Below are 25261 nucleotides of genomic sequence, written 5' to 3'. Positions count from 1 at the left end.
TGAGATTCTGAAGTGTGCATACGATGGACACTTTACTATTCCATGAGGCCACGGAAGACGATTTATGAATGGAGGTGAAGGGACGCAACTGACGCTGGTAGGTCACATGATCATGACAACATGGCGGATATAGTACGTCCGGATTACATTCATACTACATTCATTCATACTATATAGAACATACTTTTTTAACGGTCGCGAAGTTCGTTCAAATTCAAATGTAGTACCTAACGTTACTCACCTAGATTTCGGACGCAGCCTAGTGGTGTGGGTTACGTGACAGCATCATGAGCACAGACAGTGCGCCAGAATCACATTCTCTTTCGCTCTTTAACAAACAATAGCACACAGAATTATGCCTAAATGTACGTTTTGTCAAGTATCCTCATAAGAACAGTTTTAAATGAGTTAAATAACGTCTTAAATTAACTTTGAACAAATATTTAAAATATACTGTCTTTATTTTTTCTACATTCATTTGGTGATTTACTGTGGAATTATTACATTATACAATATATTAAAAACATGTTTTAGACAGAAAAATGTGTGAATAATCTAGTTAATTTTTTTAATCGTTTGACAGAAAGTTTACATTAAAATATATTATGCATACCTACTATCTATCTACCTTTTGTATTTATTGCTTTGCATATTGTATGTTAAGGGATGACGGACTGATAAGCAGACATGCTATTTATGACTCGATGTAACTTTTGATAACTTTGCGGTAAAAGTGGCTATTGATTTGGCCCTATCAGTGTGGCTCTCCTGAAAAAAATAGCTGTTGAGGCTTGTGCATCATCTCGAGGAGAAATGGACACATGAGTGACGCACACACATAAAGAAACTCAGTTAAACATACTGCGGTAAAAATTCCAAATGTGGAGTTTTTATAACTTGATACAGTTAAGCGAAATCACACGACCAAGAATGCTGTTTTCCTAAGCAGGCTAGCATCTCAATTAAAAACGTGATTTCATACAACAGTCCAGTTAACAAATAGTTAATATTAAGTCCCTTACATTTTAGAAGGAACATTGTTTGAAATTATTTTCACTGCTAAAATAGAACAAAAACAGTCAAAGATCACAGCAGAACCATAGCGTAGCAACCCTGAATCCCAATGTGCATACTATCCGCCCTGTATAGTATTGAATATTACTAATGTCTTTAGGATGGATAGAATGCACATTGAGACGCAGGCTCAGCCTTGATTTCGTTACTGAATGATTCAGTGTTTTGACGAATCGGTTGAGTCAAAGATTCAATGACTCATTCATAAACACCTGCCTCATTCTTGAATGAATCAGCCATTGGAATGAATCGTTTGAATGAATGACTCACTTAAGACAGTTACTTGACGCCATCTACTGGTGGTTTACTTTTAATTTCTTAACATTTCTTACAATCCCATAAAATTATTTAATGCAGTTGTAATTTTTTTTATTGTAAATTTGTAAATTATTTAGTTTGATTGATAACAGACACAAATCTATCACACATATGCAGATTCAAGTATGTCAAAGCTCCAATATTCTGAAAGGATATTGCTTTAGAAATTTGACACCACTAAAAATCCTTCTTTTTTTTCTGGACAAGCAACTTTCACTCGTACAAGTGAATGACAAGGCTTAATGTCGAGCCCTGTATGTAGTATTAATGGGCCGCGTTTCAGTCACCATTTTATATTGTCTGACAACAAAAACAGAAAAATATATAGATGAAACAATTTTATTGGGAATTTGGCTGTATTAAAATATATAATGGGAGCATAAATGGTAGCAGCAGAGAAGCAAACAAATCTAAAGGGCTGACACTTGGCAGAATGTGAATGCAAATATTCTAATTGCCGTATGACGTCATCTATCGACATTTAGCGACATATATATGGCATTAAAATTTAAAAAAATTGGCATTAAAAATGCATTAAAAAGCATTAAATTAGATTTGATGAAACCTGCAGAAACCCTGTCTCAGATTCAGTTTTTCCCTCAACTTGTGTTTTACTCATAGATCGGGTTATCACGCAAGACGGTAAAACATTCAAAGGACTGGTCAAACTTTCATCACCATCTAATTTCAAGATCTTCGGACATGGTGTAACCACTAGATGTGGTGAATCATTTCGCCAGACACGATCACCAGCCAAGTCATTCCGCAGAACTACGTGTATTCCCTCCACAGGCAAGCAGGACCGAACAGCCACCTTCACTTCGCCCTGAATCAACTCAGAGTGCAAAATTATTTTATGAATTGGGACAGGCATAACATTTAGGCCAATGCCCTTAACCAACACATTACTTCCAGTATAAGAATCCGGTGAAAAAGGCAACACAGACTCTAGCACAAAGGTTTCTGAGGATCCTGTATCACGTAGAATCTTAACTGGTACACTTTTTTTTGCATCCACCAATCTAACAGAACCTTCTGTAACAAATGGAGTAAATGCTGAAACACACGGCGAACAATTTTCCTGCATATTCCTTCTTCTTGAAGCAGTCACTGCTAAAGCAACAGGCCTTACAGGAGACAAAGAATTAGATTTTACGTTAGAATGGTCAGCTTTTGCTTTCAATAACGGACATTCATTCTTCCAATGACCAAACCCATGACAATAATTACACATATTTGCTTTATCTTTTTCTTCAAAGGAAGTGTGCAACTGTGTACTGGGTAAATCAGGCACAAACCTGGAAAATGCGTTGGATTTTCGCCATGGTTCATTTTGAAAATTCTCTTCAGCGGATCTGTAACCAAAAACAGTTTTATGAGTCAAAGAGAATTCATCAGCCATGACGGCCACCTCATACACGGTGTCAGGTTTACATTCGTTTATGTAAGTCGCAATACGACCTGAAACTGAACTCTTGAATTGCTCAAGCATCATTAACTCCTTTAAATCGTCAAGTGTTTTTACCTTAGAAGCTACACACCAACGATTAAAATTAACCGAGATCTCCTGTACGAATTCAACATACGTCTGCTTTTCTCTTTTCTTCCAGGACCTAAATCTTTGTCTGTAGGCCTCTGGAACCAGCTCGTAAGCCCTCAACACTGCCGCTTTTACCGCTTTATACTCAGAAGCGTCCTCTACGCTAAGTGAAGAATACGCTTCTTGGGCTCTGCCTGTAAAAACAGACTGCAACATAAGAGTACGCTCTTCATCTGGCCAATTTCGTGCATCCGCAACACGTTCAAACAATAAAAAGAATCGCTCAACCTCTTTTTCATCAAATTTAGGAATCAACCTCAAATTACTCACAATATCAAACTTACACGAACTCGAATCACGTATCTGTTTTCCAGTTACGGAAAGTTTACCATCTCTTATTAGATCCAAACGATAGCGTTCCAGATCAAACCGCTGTTGTTGTAACTGGATTTTCTGTAACTCAATGTGATTTTGTGCGTCTAACATTTTTTCCTTCATTTCAACCTGAATTAACAACAATTGTTTTTGTTGTTCAAAAGTTAAATGAGACTCTGGTGATGTCGCAATATCAAAAGTTGACGCGTCTTCCGAAATTTGAGACTCTAATGTGGCGTTCACACCGGACGCGATTCGCGCTTATCGCGCGAAGGTGGACGCGTGTACATTTTGAGTTTACTCGCGCATGAAATTCGCGCGAATCGCGCGTGACATTCACTGCACAACAGATGCGAATTCGCGTCATGGGCGGGGCTTCCGCCAGCAGCTCGTCTCGTTGAGAAATGGCTGACATGGGCTGTGTTTACATGTCTTTTTTTTTGTTCATATCTACTGTTAATGTGTGACAAAACGTAGTTTTAAGACTTTTTCAGTTGATAATGTAGTTGTTTAAAGCTCAAATCTGTGGTTCATTTACATAAACAGTGCCTATTTGAGCATTTTATCTGCCGTTGTCGGAGCTGTGAGCTCCAGCGGACAGCGCGCTCAGCGCACGTGAAAGCCGGCGAGGGCAACCTTTCCTCGGCCAGTCCTTCTGCCGTCTACCGCTGGCTCTGATGTCTCTGTGGTGTGTCTCGAGCTATAATTCGTCTTGTAACGGCCGATCTTTGGTCTCATGGATCTATAATTTGTTCCCTGGCAAATCGTTTAGGCTGAGGGCAAAGATAAGTTTCATTACTTTATATTTTTAGGCTATAACTGTACGTTGCAGTTGTAACGTTAGCCTACTAGCACTGACTTTGAATGTTTGACTGCATTGTTTGCTTTATTTCATGTATAGCTTGTTATACATTACTTATACTTTTGTATTATTGATCATACATAAACTTGCATTTAACAAAAAGAGACTGGGTTGTGTTTCATGTCATTTAATGTTATCACAGTGATAATCATATTGTCTGAACCAGATATTAATATACAGATTTTCTCCTCATTGTTGTCACTACTAGAGCAAGCTCCTGATTGGTTAACGCGGCGCGAAATATCCGCCAAAGTTCAGATTTTTCAACTTGAGCGTTCAAAACGCTCAATTCGCATCGCCTCAATCGCGCGAATCGCGCCGCAGAATGCCATTTCGCGTCTCTGCATTGACTTAACATGTAAATCACTTGCACGAATCGCGTCCGGTGTGAACGCACCATAAGACTCCGCGTTCAAGTAACTCCATCTTTATCATGGTTTTAAGATTATCTTTCAGACGTTTATCCTGACATGACAAATTAATTTTGTAATGAGTTGCAAGTTCTACTAGCTGATCTTTAGAAAAATCATTCAACAAATCTTCAGACGGAGCACTAATAAATTCCTCAACCTTTGAGGCCATTGTAACATAAGGCTACTTAATTTACCAAAATATTTGAGGGGAAGAAATTGGACAAACAATTCCCTCTAACTAAATTTAGAAACTACCTAAACTCATCCCTAATCTTCGTACAGTTACTTGCAGCGGGTTTTTTACACTATAAACCAGCGTTTGCAATAGCAACCGATTAACGAGTCACCATTACAAAACACGGATGTGTTCCCGAGACAAATGCTCCAACTGCTTTCACCATACAAACAAAACAAACTAAAATAAAAAAAGATCGGAGCATCCGGTTAAGGATACCCTGCTAAACCTAACCAGGGGCCCGTTCTTCGTACCTCGCTAACTCAGTTAGCTGGATTTGATTGTTGACGATTTGGCATGATCTTGGATTGTTTGGTTCTTCGAAGCTCATCCTGGACTTGCTGTCATAGTAACAGGTCCGTGAGCTTAAACCTGCTCGGGAGCAGGCTTATTTCATGTAAACAGGATTAGATTGCATATTGAGGTGATACTTAAAATCTGTCCCAGCCACTGCTACTTTATTACAAGAGTTCATTACTGAACCAGTAATAATAATAGCAATAATAATAATTTAAAAAAATAATATAAACATTTTATATTGTATATGTATATGAGAATGTATAATGTTGTGTATAATACTATAGCCAGACACTTGATTGAGCGATTTATTTGTGATGGAATAATTACTTTATATAATTTTATTTTTATTGGTTTACACACGTTGTGCAGTTAATCTGAGCCGTGCATTAATTTAAGTGATGACTGATATTATGGGAGTGGCTTGATGCAGCGCAAGAGAGGATAATTTGATCTTGACCCATAAGAAACTTGAATACTGTCACGTTACAAATCTGCTTCAAATTGAATTAAAAATTTAATTACAACATTGAAATAAAAATGTAAAGGATGTACAAATACTGTATAAAATCGTGAATATAAATAATTGGTAATCATGTTAAAAAAAAAAAAAACATTTATCATTTATCAATTATAACTTTTATGTTGGTTTGGTCGTTTGGCTGTTTCCTTATAAAGGTTCAGAAATTCGTGGGGTTTTTTTGTGTAATTTGTCAAGTTTTTTTGCCAGGTGGCTTTTTTAATTAGATGATGTCATTACGTTGCTGTCTTGACGCCAGCCAATCGCTGCATTGCTGATCGTGGTTTCGAGTATCGATGCATCTGCCCTCTTCAGGGAAAACAAGAACGTGCAGTGATCTTAGATCATTTAATCCAGATATTTTAATCCAATCCGCAAATTCGTCTGAAGAACCAAATTAGCCAGACATCAGTTATCACGATTAAAAGATCTGGGATCTGTCAAATCATCTCAGATGTAATAAGCAACGTACGAAGAACGGGCCCCTGGGAAAAGTCTAATCCAAAACAACCCTTCCCTCAAATATACAAAGAGTAGCCATACTTACCATCCTTAAGTTGAAACTCCCACGAAACAATCAACAAAAACCACCAAACCAACCACTATAAACCTCCGGAAATTTTTCGAATATTATCAAAGAAAAACCAATTTAACGAATTAATGATTAAATTAACGAAATAGAAACAAAGCAACTCCTTTCCAAATTAAATTAAACCGGAGCAATTTAACTCCCAAATTTGTTTCCTACCAAACAGAAAAGACTTAAACATAGACCTAATCAGACCTAATCAAACCAAACAAACATTTATCAATTAGCACGGACAAGTATTCACATTTGTCATACTAAAAAAACGGTCGGACAAGTCCACATAATCGTCAAATAATGAACAAACCTTTTAACAAATTGGCTGGACGAGCCCCCATATTTGTCACGACCGGCTCAAAGCCGTGACAAATAAGTGGAGGATATAGTAGGTTGGTGAGGTTTTGCAACACATAAGGTTTATTTATGTATACAATAAGATATATAATACAATAAATCAAGGCAAAAATAACTACACTCTCTGTCAGACAAATGATGTTAATGTGTCAGACAGAACCAAATTCAAAGTAATGATAAAAGAAAACAAACAAAACAATAACGAAACTGAAAAGGGAGCAAACAACTCAGGAGGGTCTCGTGATGGTGCTGCACAACCTGAAGCTCTCTCCAAGTCCCTCAAGTCTCTCGTTGACTCTCAAAGGCTCAACTTAAATAGAGGAAGAAACAGGTGCACATAGTTTGCTCAAGGAGCCTGCCCAGGTGCACATCGTTCTCCCAATGAGTCTCTCAGCCACACCCACCGGTCGGCAACAGCACTAGTAACGGGAGACCCGTCACAGCTAGAAACAAAATATTTTTTTTCCTCTGATTCCTTGGTTCAAGCCAATTTGATTGCACCATATGACCTAATTTTCCATCATAATCATTTTCCCGCCATTTTTAATTAACCAAAAAAACCTACTTTTGCGAACTCCTCCTAGGCCGTTGCTCCAATTTTCAAAATTTTTTTACCAGATCATCTTCAGATCACGCTGGCAAAAAGTTATGGAATTCAAGTTGATTCGTCAAATCGTTTTCGATAAACGTGCAAACAAATTTTACGTAGTGGTTGCCAAAATACACTTACGACTATATCTCCGCAACGCTTTATCGTATTCAAACCAAACTTGACTACATGTCATCACAAGCATGACCGTAGGCAACATGCAGCGTTTCGGGGCAGCGCCACCTACTGGTCCGGAGATATGAAAAATGGCTATTTTTGCTTATAACTTCTGAACTGTCTGTCCAAAAATCATAAAAGGGGTCTCGTTAGATTCAGGACGGCATGCTGAGTCGTCTGATATGGATATTTTGGCTGTCAGCCATTTTGAATTATGTGCTAAAATGCTGTATTTTTTGAACGCATGAACGGATTGTTACGAAACTTGGTACCGGTCATCAGCACGATGCCTTGAAGGAGCCTGAGAAGTTTTGAAACAGCGCCACCTAGTGGAGAATTATTTTTTTCAAACGGTTATAACTTTGGGTGTGGTTGACTTATTTTCATGGGAGTAACGTTTTTTTGTCTCCTGAATCCTTGCCGAGTCCAACGATACCAGATTTGCCAGGTTTCGGTGTATGGTTTGTGCAGCATTGTAATTTAGCCCTTATAAAACGTTAGCTGATAGCGCAGAAACTGCTTGTCCGATCGAGACGAAACCAGCGTCAGAAGTTCGGAAACATGGGTCGTTAGTTGAATGCTAATTCTTAAATGTCAAAATATTGATAGCAAGGGGTAGTAAAATCCAATCAAAGTCAGGTGTCAGTCGTTTTTTACGTGTTTTTTCATATTTAGGTCTATAACTCAAAAACGAAATTAGATATTTTCTCATTCTCAAAAAATTTTAGGATTGTGCCTCTTGGTGGCGCTATAATCGAACAAAACATGAAATTCCCGTAGACTACAATGCATTTAAGACTTTTTGCCTAAAATCATCTTAAAATGCCTTTAATTGCTCATTGTTGCAGTTGATCTGACACTGCCAGCCATGTTGGCATGTCTTGTCTTCTTATTTGCGCTTGGCCCCGGTATTGCTGCTTGCAGCTATATTTTTTGGTTTGTTTTCACACTATTATGAACAACACCGTTTCTAAATTCCTTAATTATCCTCCCTCCTTTTAATATTAAACGTATATCACCAATGTTCTTAGGTAATTAAGACATAATATCATGTAGTTCCATTGACGTTTTAACATTTTTACACAATAAATTGAAAAAAAGATTAAGACATTTCAAAATTAACAAAAACCTTTACCTGACGGTGCAAAATACTGATGGAGTTGACAAATGCTGACGGTGTTGTAACAACAATGAGTTTCGGGGAATAATTAATTCAAATGGTATGAATATTCATGAGTCTATGAATAGATTTGCTTGTTGTACAGACAATATTACGTATATAGGAACCTTTAATCATTTAAAAGTAACCTTTATCCAAATTGATTTCTTCATCAATTATCAATCTTACAAACCTTAAGAAACATTGATCTGTTTGATCAGGACAAATAATATCTCTTATGTTTGTACAATTTGTATTACTGAAGTAGTACAGGAAAATCAAGCTTAAATGGGTAGCTAAAATCTTACGTTTCATTGACTTCCATATTTTTGAGCAAAACTATACGGATTCAATTTAATGCAATTATTGGGTTTTAATAAAACAACTACAGAATACAAAGCTACGAGTCACACGGGGGTAAATATGCATATAGATGTAGGAGAAAACAAACGAAATGGTACAAACAAGGAAAAATCAAACTTAATGAATAAAATCAAAGGGAAAAGAATGATGGAAAGAGAGAATCAACGAGGGAGAGAGAGAGAGAGAGAAAGAAAGACAGAGAAAGAGAGACAGCTTCAACCCAATTTCACCAGAGCCCTCAAGAAATGCGTAATTCCGTGAATCAGGAATAATTCAGACAACCTTTTACAAGCAGTTTGAGTGTGAAATAGAATACTTGCATTAGGGCTTTGTCGTGTAAGTGTCTGAGAACTGTCATTCTGCGCCGTGAGCGTGCAGATATACAAGATTATCACAGTTACTGGCATACAGGATTTGATTTACATACAGTAAACATCCTAGTTATTCTAATACATCGTATAAAGACATTAAATCAACAAAATATATACATTTGAACATTATTGAGACAAGTTTTAGTCCACATGGTTCAAATAATGCGTGTGTGTGTGGACATGAACATTCCGGCGTGCTCCGCTATGCATGTGTGTATCCATTCGTAAGAAGGGTGTTTGTGTGGACGTGAAGTCATGTGAATGTCTCGGGGCTAATACATTCAACGCTCCATTCTCTTGCGAAGACATCGTGGCTCCTCGGGTTGTTAATTAACTTCGATAGCCCTATCACACACAAAGAGTCCTTTGTTTATGGCTGATTTGATTAGGAAAGTCACGAGTTGGAGTGTGGAGGTCCATCCTGTTGATCATTTCGGCCAAAGTCTGATTGAATCGGGGCATTGTTGCTACAGTGTTGACAAATACTGACGGAGTTGACAGGTCGAGCTGAGGCCAAATATACAGTATATGTAAATGGTATCATGAAACAGCATTAGAAGAATTCCCCATATGCAAAACACATATTATATCACATTATACAGACTTTTTGAGAGCACTTGTACCATCAGACATAAAACCTGATCGAGTTGACGTGTGATGCGGTTGACAAAATTGAATTTTTTTCCACCCTAACCAAGTGTTCAATTTAGTTTTTTTCCTCAGTTGTAGCTGCCTTAATAAACTTATCAAAATGGCAAGATTTATCCCACAACTATTTACAGAAACTATTACACTGCGATGACGGAGTTGACATGTTAAAGCTACACTGTGTGATATTTTCCCCCATCTAGCGGTGAAAAGGTATATGACGATCCAGTGAATATTAGTTTCTGTTCCTCTCAATTCCGATTTCGTTTTAACTCCTACGGTGGCCGATTTAGTCCAAGATTAACATGGCTTCCAGTTCGACCTCCTCCACATTCGACACGGTGCCATTGAATGTTAAAACGCGAAAGGCGAAGCTTGAATTTACGGGTATTTCCCTCTTTTGCTAATGTACTTTCAAGATGGAGGGGCAACATGGCGACCGGCATTCGAACCCCTCACCCGTATGTATTTTCAATGGCATATTATAAACTTACGAGAATACTTTATTACTTGAAAGAAGTAAATATACATTAATGAGCACATATATTTTTGAAAGAACTGTGTTTTTAGCTAAGAATAAACAAAAAAAGTTACACAGTGTAGCTTTAAGGCTGTGACCGCAGAGATTTCAATATTGTTTGTTTAAAATATATAACTTCTAGGACTTTGTGTCCTACTGTGAGATCCACAATGAGCAGGAAATTGTAAGTGCTCCTCAGAGTTAAAGCTGCCCATGTCACTGCCTGATTTATTCAGAATTATAAAAAATCCTGATGGAGTTGACGCAAAGTAAGGACACAACTTTTATAGCTATTTTTAATGGAAAATATAATAAAATATTACCTTTTTGTATTGTTTGATATACTCTTAAAGATCTCCGCCTTTTAATATAACTGTGTATTTTTTTTAATTTGTTGCATTTTTAAACACTTTGTTTGGCAGTTTTACATTGTGACCTAATGCTGAGGACAGGTTAGATTACATGCGTTTCCAAGTGTAGAGTGTGCTTTTAAAATAATACTAAAGAAATTATTTAAAAGTATAAGCAATAAATGTCCTGAATATACACATTTCCCTTAGATGTAACTTTTTAAGTATTTTTATTGTGTTGATATTCTTACTATTTAACATAAATAGAGCTTTTGTGTTTGGGACACGTTTTGTCCCTTATCTCAAGAATCAGGGTCTTGTATTTGATAGTTATTCTAACGGCTGTTGACTCTTCATTTTTTGGTTACTAGGAGCTGAAAATTGAAGGAGACCAGCTGGAAATATTGGAGGAAGATGATTTGGACTTGTTGCTTCCAGCTAAAAAAAAGAAAGCAAAAAAAGTGGAATTTGTTGAGGAGAGAGACACTCTGGAAAAAGATGATGGTATGAACATACACTTCATTTAATTAGAATGTGCTGCATTATAAATATTTAATTAAATCTATAAGGAAATTTTACTCTAAATTCACATCAGCCTCAAATGGCTTTTAACAAAAAAAAACTACTGTTACTTTACTTTTTTTTCTGCAAGAGACAACTTCTATTCTATTCTATGTTTTGTCCATATGTCAGATTTAAGTTTCTTAAGTTTGATATACAGTGCAACTCATTCTAGTGGTATAAAATGCAGCTGCTAGGCTCCTGACTGGTGTCAAGAAACATGAACATGAATTGATTTTAATATTCTTAGTTTTTTTTTCTCCCTTTTAAGGGTTTTAATGCACTACATGATGTACTGTTTCAAATTAGGAATCGTTTAATGTCTTCTATTCTTTGAGGTTATGACAGTTACTAGCTCTGATTAAGTATTTGAATGTCTGAATTCTTCGCTTATATTTTACTACAGTAATTGAGGATGATAAAAGCACAGAAGGGATCACATTCAGTTCACAATCGGGCCCAGCATGGGCAGGTTCAGAGAGAGATTACACTTATGATGAGGTATGATGATGATGATTCATATGATGAGTACTTTCTCACTTCTTCTATCTCACACATCACTCTAACCAGTGCTTGGGACATAGTTCTCCTTTAATTTATTATATTATTTTCTTGTCTGTGTCTTTACAGTTGTTGAGCCGGGTGTTTAACATTATGAGGGAGAAAAACCCTGATATGGTTGCAGGGGAAAAGAGGAAGTTTGTGATGAAGCCACCTCAGGTGGTCCGAGTTGGGACCAAGAAAACATCTTTTGTAAACTTCACTGACATCTGCAAACTGTGAGTGCAAACATATAGCATGTTTTCTGAGTCTGGGTTCCTGAGAAAACTAGGAATGCTTATGGTCTTGTAAAAAAAAAAACAAGTGGGTCAGTCACATTATGGTATTTTTGTCCTACCTTTTAACTTGTTCAAAAATACATTAGAGCTGCACAAAAAATCATGCTAACAATGACATTTTTATGGAAGTTTTTTTTAAATTATTTCTGGAAGTTGCATTTTTTGACATTTAAATTTCTGAAGATTCAATTTAAAGGGACTTGTCAGGGACTGTCCTAATATCATAAAATAAATGATATAATTAATATTTGAAAAACACTAGTGCACTCAAATGCAAAATAAAAGAAAGGAAAGAAAAAACATAAGTCTCAAGGTCGTTTTTAAAATTGTCAAGACAATGTTAGTCCAGCTTGTAAAATGACATGTCTTATGATATTTCTGTATTAATAAATAACTAAAATATACATTAAAATATTATAAATATAATTCATAATATTTGTAAAAAAACAAATTGCACATAATATTTGAATTGCGTGTTTACTTTTTCCATCTTCAGGTTGCATCGACAGCCCAAACATCTTTTGGCATTCCTTTTAGCTGAGTTAGGAACAAGGTGAGTTTTTAAATGCATTTCCATAATTATGTCAGATGTGAAAAGGTGATTTCTATCATAAGTCTTCTCATTTCTAGTGGCTCCATAGATGGAAATAACCAGCTTGTAATCAAAGGACGCTTTCAACAGAAACAAATAGAGAATGTCCTGAGAAGATATATAAGTAAGTAGAATATTTTGAATATGTGAATATGTAGCTGGTAGGGCTGGGACGGTTACCGCATTACCGCAATGCCGGGGTCACGTGACACCTACCGCGGGTCTGAGATCGTCACCATCACCGAAAAAAAAACAAAAAAAACATTGGCCTGCACATGTGTGGACGTTGTGTCTAATTCCATGGATTAATTGATTCTAAAGACATGGATTGGGACTAATGACATGTGTGTCTTATATGGATTCAAGGTTTTCTAAACAAAACTTCATCAAAAGATGGAGCAAATCCGACCTTTCGCGAGTTGGGGAGCGCATTGTTCCATTATAACACTCCATTTGTATCGACTATTAGGCCTCTATGCGAGAAACCTGTGTAATGTCTTGTAGCCTATAATTTGAATTTAATTTTACTAAAGCATGAAATACAGGCGCATAAGCAGGACCTCAGTTTTTAATTGCACGTGCTTAACACAATTCTCTCACGTGGTTGCGCAGCCGACAATAGCGGGTAGGTAGATAGAAGTCATGAAAGCAGAAAAAGAACGCACCGCCCGGGCCATGGGTTTGTGTCGAACGCTGGTGACCGCTTTCTCCCATAGCTGGCAAAAAAAAAACAACGGCTTCAGAAAGAACAAACTGAGCTGGACCTGCCTCAGCACTCCTTAGAAGGCTACTGGTAAGTTTTAACTCTCTTCCAACTCTGTTTGGGAAAGATTGACTACACATAAGCTGGGCATGCGAAATTTAATTCAATATAATCAATAAATAATCTATTGTAGGCAAATAAATATAAGTAGGCTATGTGATTCTGAAATTTCAATAAAAGGCTATCGAAAAAGATATCCGTCTGACAGGCTTACAATCACAGTGGTGTGCGACACTTTAAATTAATTAGCCTTCGTTAAATATTTGAACCACTGAGACAAAAGTGCACACAAGATATATAAATTAAAATAAATATGTAAAAATATGTAATATAAATAATAAGTAATATACAATCATGGTAGTGTGAGCAGCGACACTTTGTTAAATTAAATAGCCTTCGTTAAATAAGAGCACACGAGATAGGCATATATCTATGTATAAATTGATATAAATATGTAATATAAATAACATATATATATATATTTATTTATTTATTTATATAAGTAATATACAATCACGTAGTGTGCGACTATTTGTTAAATTAGCCTTAATAGTCTTCGTTAACAAAAGCGCACACCACACGAAATATGTAAATTAATATAAATATGTAAATGTTATAAAATATAAAAAATAAAGATAAATAATATTCATATTAGGCTATATATTATATTATATTATATATAAAAGTAGCATAATATACAGGGAGTGCAGAATTTTTAGGCACGTTGATTTTCTGATCATATTTTTTTTCCAGGCACATTTGATCAATTCCAAACCACAGTAATCCTAATAACTACTATTGATTTAGTATTTAATAATGTATAAGTGATATATAATTGTTCATGAAGGCTGGAAATGAAAAACACCTTATATTCAGGTGTGCAGAATTATTAGGCATGTTTTCTTTTACAGATAAATTGAGCCAAAAAAGAGATTTAACTCAGACTGAAAAGTCAAAAAGTATTAAATGCCCATGAGAAGGATGCAATACTAATGCAATACTAGACATTGCAGTTAAGGCATGACCATTGGACAGTGAAATGCTCGTTGGGTCAGCAGGATCTGACAAAAACAGGTGGTGAAGAAAAGACACCTGTTAACTGCAAAAGAATTAAGAATTAAGGTGAAGAATTAAGGGTGAAACCATCAGGAACCCTTTAGTCTCCAGCGCCACCATTTTCCAGAGCTGCAACCTACCTGGAGTCTCCAGAAGTGCAAGGTGTCAGGATCTCAGAGACTTCAGTTAGGTAAAGAATCCTAAAAAATGACCCCCACTAAATAGGAATCACAAGCTGAAGTGTTGTGAAATACATGAAGTTTTATAAATTTGTTTGTTTGAAAGAAGTTTCAACTTTTTTTATAGGCTTTATGGACAGATAGGTTGAGAGTGACTCTTGAAGGACCAGCACCACATCCTCTAGTACCACTGTTTGAAGAATTCATCTTCCAGAATCTGGCAGTATGTTTTGGGAGTTCATTTTAGTCCATCCTGAAGTCCGTTTTGCAGAGATGGACTAAAATGAACTCCCAAAACGTACTGCCAGATTCTGGAAGATGAATTCTTCAAACAGTGGTACTAGAGGATGTGGTGCTGGTCCTTCAAGAGTCACTCTCAACCTATCTGTCCATAAAGCCTATAAAAAAACCTTCTTCATGTATTTTACAACACTTCAGCTTGTGATTCTTATCTAGTGGGGGTCATTTTTTAGGATTCTTTACCTAACTGAAGTCTCTGAGATCCTGACACCTTGCACTTCTGGAGACTCCAAGTAGGTTGCAGCTCTGGAAAATGGTGGCGCTGGAGACTAAAGGGTTCCTGATGGTTTCACCCTTAATTCTTCACCTTAATTCTTTTGCAGTTAACAGGTGTCTTTTCTTCACCACCTGTTTTTGTCAGATCCTGCTGACCCAACGAGCATTTCACTGTCCAATGGTCACGCCTTAACTGCAATGTCTAGTATTGCATTAGTATTGCATCCTTCTCATGGGCATTTAATACTTTTTGACGTTTCAGTCTGAGTTAAATCTCTTTTTTGGCTCAATTTATCTGTAAAAGAAAACATGCCTAATAATTCTGCACACCTGAATATAAGGTGATTTTCATTTCCAGCCTTCATGAACAATTATATATCACTTATACATTATTAAATACTAAATCAATAGTAGTTATTAGGATTACTGTGGTTTGGAATTGGTCAAATGTGCCTGGAAAAAAAATATGATCAGAAAATCAACGTGCCTAATAATTCTGCACTCCCTGTACAATCACGGTAGTGTGAGCAGCGAGTGATGACACTTTGTTAAATTAAATAGCCGTGAGCCTTCGTTAAATAGTCTTCATTAACCACTGAGACAAAAGCTCACACAAGATGTAAATGTAAATTAATAGCCTGAATATATAAAAATATGTAATATATAAAAATATAAATACTATAAATATTATATTATATGCTCTGGTGTGCGCGAAAGTCGTTAGTTTAAGTGATTGTTTGATGACGACAACTGTAATCTGAAAGTAAAAATATGGAAAAAAAATAAACATGAACAAATAAATATATATTACTGATCAATACCGATAAATAAAAATGTGTTTGTTTGTATTTGTTTATGCTGTTCCATCTTCAGATCTCTCTCAGCAAAAAATATGAAGGCTGGGATGTAAACCATAGCCTAGTTTATATTTCATTTTTGCCAGCACTTTTTTTCAGATATCATTCCATTTCTGTTCTAATTGTTCCTGTTTCTAAACGTGAAAAAATAAATGCAAAATGAACATGTTCCTTATTATGTTCAATTGCCTGGGCTGGTGTGTGCATGTGCGGCTGTGCGCGAAAGTCGAGCGGGAGCCGTTTAAAGCGGTTTACCGCTGAACCGCGGGAATTTCTTGCTTTTCAACCGCGGTAAGAAAAAATCCATACCGTCCCAGCCCTAGTAGCTGGTCTACCAATACTACATGACAATATACAGGGGTTGGACAATGAAATTTAAACACATGGTTTTTAGACAACAAATTAGTATGGTGTAGGGCCTCCTTTTGTGGCCAATACAGCATCAATTTGTCTTGGGAATGACACGTACAAGTCCTGCACAGTGGCCAGAGGGATTTTGAGCCATTCTATTTCCAGAACAGCGGTCAGTTCACTATGTCATGCTGGTGGAGGAAAAAGTTTGCTGACTTGCTCCTCCAAAATACTCTAAAGTTAAGTGGCTCAAAAATATTTAGATCTGGTTACAGTGCAGGCCATGAGAGATGTTCAACTTCACCTTTCCTTTTCATCAAACCATTCTGTCACAAGTCTTGATGTGTGTATTTGTGTATTATCATGCTGATACTTGAGCCATTAGGTGCACGTGTCCACATTCCAGTCCAGGTGTTAAGCCTCTTTGGGCCAGCTGTGGTTTTATTTTTTTTTACTACAATCCAGGTTAGTACCCAGACATCCCTTTCAGACAGCTTCCTCTGCATTGACCGTTACGCCTGTTGGATGTGGTTCTTCCCACAGAGTTGTATGCTGACATTATCCTGGATACCATTGCTCTTGATAAACCACAAAGACTTGTTATCCTGGTCACAGATGAGCCAGCGAGATACACAACAAAAATGTGTTCTCTATTGAACTTTTGATATGTCTCACATGATGTGTGGATTGCTGTATTTTATGTACAGCTGTGCTATTGCTCTGCTAATTCAACCTTTATACTCTGCTTTTACTAGTGGAATGTAAAATCAGTGAAGATTGGCCACCAGGTCGAGCATATATATAGACATTAAACTTCCAACACTATATTGACCAGTATTTCAGTTTTATTGTTAAACCCCTATATGTACTGTGCCATTGCCTCTCATCAAACACTCCTACATACTTGCTGTTGGCATAATTTAGTTTGGCCATGTTCAGATAAACAAATATCACATTTTAAACATTTTAAAAGCAGTTAATGTATTCTGTAACCATTAGCAATCAATCAATGCAATTGTCCATGCAAGTGATGCATGTTTCTGTCATTTGCCAGTGAGTCAAGACACATATTTCCCTATGGTTAATGCTTTGTAATCTTGATGAAACTATGGCTGCACGATTACTGTTTATTTAATGTAAATGTCAATGTGACCACCTTTCAAATGTAGGGCGTGTTGTATGATAGTGTTTAGATCAGTCCACTTTACTCTTTTGGTTTACATGTGAAGAATACAGCATTGTTTTCTGCTAGTACATTTATTTTACCTAATAGATTTTTGACAAGGCATTTTCTCTGTTTCACAGAGGAATATGTGACTTGTCATACCTGCCGCTCACCGGATACCATTCTGCAGAAGGACACGCGTCTCTACTTCCTGCAGTGTGAAACCTGTCACTCACGTTGCTCTGTAGCCAGCATCAAGACTGGCTTCCAGGCCGTCACTGGCAAAAGAGCCCAGCTTCGAGCCAAAGCCAACTAATACAAACACCCTATTTCGGCCTCTTCCCCAGACTGATGCTCTGCTGACCGTTGTCCTCACTGCTCCCCTCTAAAGCGCAGTGGGCCCAAGGCTTGGACCTCTGGAGTGAGCTCTAGAAGGTTTTGAGGGTAATTTATATTAATAAATCGGACTCTGAAGTAAGAGTGCTTTATTGAACAGACTGCCTCTGATTTTCTTGTCTTACTTTACCTCCGCCCGCCCCCGCATTTAGCATATCTGATAACCAGAGCATATTTCTGTATATATAGTGAATTTTCACTTATACAAGGATATCATTGGAAATAGGTGTACACCCTCTTCCTTGCTTTTGAAAAATGAACCACAGCCTTTTGTATCGGACATGGTTTTATCAAAGGAAAACTGATCCTCCAAATGTCAACATATGTTTTTATGGGACAGTCATTGCACAAGAATGCAATAATGTTCAGACTCCGCCTTTTTGTTGCCTCTGGCTTGGCGTGCTCAGTTGGGGACACTACATTTTTCAACTAAACATCGAAATAAATCTAATTAATAAACTAAATTAACCATTTAAACTAAATTACTGATCTAATTATTGATCTAAAGCCCACACTGTCACTGTATGATAATTTAAATGAACTGATGACATCAGCGTTTTTTCCAGAATGGCTATACAGCTGAATAAAATTATGCTGCATTATTTTCCTGTTTAACACTGTAAAGCTGCTTTGAAACAATCTACATTGTTAAAAGCGCTATATAAATAAAGTTGACTTGACTTGACTTGACTGGATCCAAGTGACTGTTTGGTAATCCAGGCATCTAGCAAAAGTGTGACTTCGAATCTCCTCTGTTTTCTGTTCCACAGTTCCTATTTAATTAAACAGATACATACAGATTGTGCTGTTTTCTTTAGTAGAATATTGGACAGCAATAATTCTACTTTTTTGGGACGTTTTGGGAGTTCATTTTAGTCCATCCTGAAGTCCGTTTTGCAGAGATGGACTAAAAATGAACTCCCAAAACGTACTGCCAGATTCTGGAAGATGAATTCTTCAAACAGTGGTACTAGAGGATGTGGTGCTGGTCCTTCAAGAGTCACTCTCAACCTATCTGTCCATAAAGCCTATAAAAAAACCTTCTTCATTTATTTTACAACACTTCAGCTTGTGATTCTTATCTAGTGGGGGTCATTTTTTAGGATTCTTTACCTAACTGAAGTCTCTGAGATCCTGACACCTTGCACTTCTGGAGACTCCAGGTAGGTTGCAGCTTTGGAAAATGGTGGCGCTGGAGACTAAAGGGTTCCTGATGGTTTCACCCTTAATTCTTCACCTTAATTCTTAATTCTTTTGCAGTTAACAGGTGTCTTTTCTTCACCACCTGTTTTTGTCTGACCTTGCTGACCCAACGAGCATTTCACTGTCCAATGGTCATGCCTTAACTGCAATGTCTAGTATTGCATTAGTATTGCATCCTTCTCATGGGCATTTAATACTTTTTGACTTTTCAGTCTGAGTTAAATCTCTTTTTTGGCTCAATTTATCTGTAAAAGAAAACATGCCTAATAATTCTGCACACCTGAATATAAGGTGATTTTCATTTCCAGCCTTCATGAACAATTATATATCACTTATACATTATTAAATACTAAATCAATAGTAGTTATTAGGATTACTGTGGTTTGGAATTGGTCAAATGTGCCTGGAAAAAAAATATGATCAGAAAATCAACGTGCCTAATAATTCTGCACTCCCTGTATATATTTTTTTATAAACATGAAAATGAACATTTTTGTGCACTTGTTTCTTGCTTCTCATTGAGGCATCCATGAATTATTGTATGTGTGACACCACATTATAGAATTGCTGCTGCCAGTTTCTCTGTCCAAATAAGGCATTCCCTCTTTACATCTGGATATAAATCAGCTAGTATCACCGTCTGCATTGATGGTCATTATAGGCCACGACCAAGATTTAACTCTGCCTGTTTGTAATTCATGTGTTTCATATTAAAAGATTTAAAATAGATTTACAGTTTTTATTGAAGTGAAGATCCAGTGGCTCAAGGGGGGATCTGAAACCATGGTGGGGAGAAACCCAATCTTGCTGTCTAAAAAGTTTATTTCCTCGCATACTACCTTTTTTATTATAAAGAAATTAGTACTTTTATTCAGCACATTAAAGTGATAGCAAAGATTTTTTTCTTACATTGTTGAAAAAAAAGTATATTTCAAATAAATGCTGCTATTTGAACTTTCTATTCATCTGGGAAAATATATCAAAAATATTAAGATCAATAATATCATTGATAATATTAAAAAATATTTCTTGAGCACCAAATCAGCATATTAGAATGATTTCTGAAGGGTCATGTGACACTGAAGACTGCTGAAAATTCAGCTTAGTCATCGCATTAATAAATTACATTTGAAATATATTAAAATAGAAAACAGTTATTTTAAATAGCAATAATACTTTAAAATATTAACAATTTTTACTATATTTTTTTGATCAAAATGCTACCATTGGGAGTAGGCTATAAGAGACTTATCGACACTTTTTAATGGTAATCTAGAGGCAACCTTCTAGTCTTCTGTTACACTACATCTCACACGTTCCCGCCCCCATGACACAAAAATACTATTAAAACTTAATTTTGGAAAAATATTGTGTATTACAAATCTTTATATTAACTGTCTTTCTATTAACCCTAAAACAGGCAATGTGTACCACGAGATACATAGCCTACTCTTTAGTGTCTTGTTTGGGGCATAAAGATTTTTTAATCGTATCAAATCCTTTTATCATTTATCATATCCTGGTTTGTCTTGAATGTGCTGGTCACATTGTTTCAAGTTTTCTGTGATCAATTAATCAGTCTGACCCAGACATGGGGACTTGTGACTTGGTGACTTGGACTCGAGTCGCTATTTTAATGACTTGTGACTTGACTTGACAAAAAATAAAATACTTGAGACTTGACTCGGAATTGGAAGTTAAAGACTCGGGACTTGACTTGACTTGAGACACGATGACTTGAATGACTTGAGTGTTAATCACATCATGTTTTCAGTTTGAATATAAAATATATAAATTATTTAAAAAAAAATAAAGTTGACCCAGCTGGAGCGCAGGCTGAGAATAGCGTTGTCATGACTGGATCACGACACAATCATCAGTCATGCCCTCACGTACCTTATGCGCACGACGCCCACTTATATGGAAGGCCAACAGGGCCAAAACGTGTGAAAATGAATTGTAAACACGTAATAACGTGTTAACGCGTCATTTAGGATTAACACGCAATTACGCGTTAACACGTTATTACGTGTTGTCACGTGAAAGACGTGGACCATGGAGCTTTAGCACCACCTACTGGTGTAAAACAGAGCCAACAGAAAAAACATTGAACAATGCCTTTTCAGAGCATAAGTAAGTTACAATTACATAAGTAATAATTACAGCATATTTTAAATGGGCCTACAGTTAACTATAACCCTTGAAAGTCATGACCATTTTCAAAATCACAACAGAAATTGTGTAAGGATAATTATACATTTACATATGTGTACATTATATATATATATATATATATATATATATATATATATATATATATATATATATATATATATATATATACATATACATATACATATATATACATATATATATATCTCAGCAGTTTAAAACATTTTTTACAACATTATAAAACAGGCAATAGAAGACAGAATAAGCGTGCATGTATAGAAAACAACTCTGTTCATGCATTCCCTCAACAGGCACACTCATACAGCCTCTCGGTCACTGTTCGTTATTTGGCCATTGTGGGATTACAAATTTTAGAAAGTACATTGCATTTAGCATTTTAGGTAAAAATTATGATATCCGATGAATTAGTCTGCTACGCAAATCTTCCAGACCTGTTTTACTGATTTTCAGAGGCTCTAGCAAGAGTCTCCTTTCCTGCCAGACCTGTTTTCTCTATTGTGTTTTAAATGAATCAGATCCCTGAGATCCCACCTTTCCGGAGCCCAGACGTTGCCCCTTTTGTCTTTAAAGGCTCTGGGATGGCTCTTGGAATTGGAGTTTCCTGGCTAGCATTAGCATGCAAATAGTTATGCTGATTCAATAGGACTGGTAGGGATTTCAAAGTAGGGTGTGCCCTTTACCTACACAACATATGCATTCCTTTGTTTGAATGTCTCCTCCTCTGCTGTATAACCACTCCCCCTGAAATGTAGATAAATTGCCTTATTTTGTACTGTTAAATCAGACTGTTTTCGGACGACCTGCAGCACAGAGAGTTCTCATTAAAAGAATCACTTCTGTCTTGATCCGACGTCTCCTGGTCTCTTCTTCAAGAAACAACTGAAGTTCACAACAGATGGTGCCGTGACCCGGATAGAGTTCCAGCTTCCTCACCTGAAATCCAGATTGAAACTTCAAGCTTAAAGATAAAGATCTGCCTACGTTCCAGACTGGAATCCAGAGTGAAACTTCCAGCTGAACAAAGATTTTCCAGACTGAATCTTTCAACCAAGGGTTAGGGTGAGTGCTGATCTATCCAAAAGAACCTTAAAGAGCAGTACAAATTTGTTTATCCTCTGGCTGCCAGGGAAGAGTTAACGGACGGCTGTTGGGTTTGGTTAACTAAGTTATCCTCTGTTGTCAAGGAGAAGAGATTAGCCTCACAAACTAATAATTGTTCTGTTTGAGATAGGGAAGATTAGCATTTAGCTAATATTTGTGTTTTGTGTTACCCTCTAAAAAGTTTGTTTAGAGATGAAAGTTATCCTCTGTTTTCAAGCAGGGAAGTTGTTTGCCTCACAAGCTAATAATTGTTCTGTTTTAAATAGAGAAGATTAGCATTTAGCTAATATTTGTGTTACCCTCTAAAAAGTTTGTTTAGAGATTAAAGTTATCCTCCGTTTTCAAGCAGAGAAAGTATTAGCCTCACAAGCTAATAATTGTTCTGTTTAAAATAGGGAAGATTAGTATTTAGTTAATATTTGTGTTACCCTCTGAAAAGTTTGTTTAGAGATTAAAGTTATCCTCTGTTTCAAGCAAAGAAGATATTAGCCTCACAAGCTAATAATTGTTCTGTTTTAAATAGGGAAGATTAGCATTTAGCTAATATTTGTGTTACCCTCTAAAAAAGTTTGTTTTTAGAGATGAGTCATCCTCTGTTTCAAGCAGGGAAGATTAACATTTAGTTAATATTTGTGTTTGTCCTCTGTTTTGTCAAAGAAAGTTAACAATAGTTGAGCTGTGTTAACAAGTTTGTTGATCAGAGAAATCAGTGTTTGTGAGTGTGTGGTAACAAAGAAATTATCAGAGAAGTCAGTGTTTGTGAGTGTGTGGTAACAAAGAAATTCATAAAATGTTTAGGAAAAGTGCTAGACTGATCCCCACAACTGAAAAAGGTGGTCTCGCAACTCCATTGTGGTCAGAAAGTGATTTCAAATCACAGTTAGGAGTGCAGATGGATTCAATTGTCACAGAGAAAGTAAGGCAAGAACTAACGCAGAAATATGAGATCCATCCAGACAAGACTTGGTCGATTGATGAATGTAAAAAAGTTTTAGGAGCATGTATTCACAAGAACAATTTGAAAGGCATTATTTGTTGTCACAGAGAATTTAGTTTAGCGCTAGCTAGACAACAGTCTCAGAACATCTCAGAGCTAGAGAAACAGAACAAAGAACTCTGTGCTAGAGTAGCATCTTTGACTAAGAAATTGAACCGCAACAAAGCTGCAGAGAAAACTGATGTGAATGAAGCTAGTCAGCCTGACAACGTTTCTCCTGACTTGCAAGCTTTCTTTGAAACAGATGTAGCCATTCAATCAGTATCTGATGTGCTGTTGATTCAGTCAAAGTATGTGGCGCTAGGAGAAGGTCTCAGGGAATTGAGGTCATTGAAAGTATTACTGCTAATTCTGTTGTCCAAGTTCAAACTGCCAAATTGCTAGGACCTAGAGACATCGAAAGATTATCCCAGAGCTTGCCCTCAGCACGTACACATTTTTCTGAATTTAGAAGGACATTGTTATGCAAAATGCGTCTCTACGACATGTCGTTAACAGAAGTCACACAGCTAATGTCACAGATTCTAACTGAATCTGAATTAAAAAGTTTTGAGTCTGCTGTTACTTCTGAACTACAACATGCCAGTAAAGGTGATTTGAGAGAGGGTGTTTTGAAAATTCTAAAGAATATCATGGGACCCAAAATAGACTGGTCCAGAATCACTAACTGTGTGCAAAGGAAAGAAAAAACTGTGAGTGAATTCGCTGAAAGATTTTGTCAGTCAGCTGTAACTTTCAGCGGTATAGTTGATGATTCTGAATGTGTGCTAGATGACCAGGGGGCTTTTGTTCGTGTCTGGTCAGATGGCCTTTTAGCTGAGTACAGAAAAGCATTGCCATTCCTTGATCTAACTTGGTCTAACAAAACCCTCAGAAGTAACCTAGAAAGGTTAGCTACATGGGAAAGGGATGCTGATGTTAAAACCCAAGTGAGAATAGCAGCAGCTATGTTTAACCCAACAAAACAAGACAATAGATGGACTAAAACAGTGGTTCTCAACTCCAGTCCTGGGGACCCACTGCTCTGCAGATTTTGTGTCTCTCTTATCTGACACACTCAGTTCAGGTCATGGAGCTCTCTCCTAACGAGCTGATGATCAGAATCAGGTGCCTTAAATAAGGTAGACATACAAAATGTGCAGAGCAGTGAGTCCCCAGGACTGGAGTTGAGAACCACTGGACTAAAAAGTACATGCCACTACTGTGGAAAATTAGGGCATTGGGAGAAAGAATGTAGGAAGAAGTTGCATGATAATAAAAGAAATAGAATGCATAATTCTGCTCCTTCTCAGCCGGCTTACAACCCTGATGTAGTTCCGCAAGTGTCCACTGAAAGTTTAGGACAGCTCGTTCACGCTCTTCTAAGAGCACAACAAGACCAGAAAAAATATAATTGTAGGGGCTGTGAGTAGCTACCTTTCCCCGGTAATCCATCACAATGACCAAAGAATTTTTGTGAAAGGTAGCATACAACAGAACGAGATTGATTTTTTGCTTGATACAGGTGCAGAAATTACCGTAATTCCTACAAAATTGGCTGAAGATTCAAACATTCCATACAAAAAAAACTGAACTTTGTTTAAAGGGTTAGTTCACCCAAAAATGAAAATTCTGTCATTAATTACTCACCCTTATGTCGTTCGACACCCGTAAGACCTCCGTTCATATTCGGAACACAAATGAAGATATTTTTGTTGAAAGCTGATGGCTGAGAAAGGCTTCAGATAGGCCTCCATTGGCA

At 36.8% G+C, this 25261-nt stretch overlaps 1 protein-coding gene across 1 annotated transcript in view; it reads left to right on the top strand.

Moving 5' to 3' along the window:
• The window catches only part of LOC307133265 (eukaryotic translation initiation factor 2 subunit 2-like), a 29216-nt gene extending 9266 nt beyond the window's left edge, over positions 1–19950 (top strand). The window contains exons 4-9 of the mRNA XM_079828233.1: positions 11123–11255; positions 11719–11813; positions 11943–12091; positions 12648–12704; positions 12782–12867; positions 17771–19950. Of these exons, the coding sequence (XP_079684359.1) occupies positions 11123–11255; positions 11719–11813; positions 11943–12091; positions 12648–12704; positions 12782–12867; positions 17771–17946 (696 nt within the window). The 3' untranslated portion in view covers positions 17947–19950. The remainder of the gene's footprint in view (positions 1–11122; positions 11256–11718; positions 11814–11942; positions 12092–12647; positions 12705–12781; positions 12868–17770) is intronic.
• The last annotated feature ends 5311 nt before the right edge of the window (positions 19951–25261 follow it).

The sequence above is a fragment of the Gobio gobio genome (assembly GCF_949357685.1).
Source record: "Gobio gobio genome assembly, chromosome: 10".
In the NCBI taxonomy this organism is placed as follows: domain Eukaryota; kingdom Metazoa; phylum Chordata; class Actinopteri; order Cypriniformes; family Gobionidae; genus Gobio; species Gobio gobio.
The sequence above is the reverse complement of the archived record's forward strand: the minus strand, read 5'-3'. Positions and strand labels throughout refer to the sequence as shown.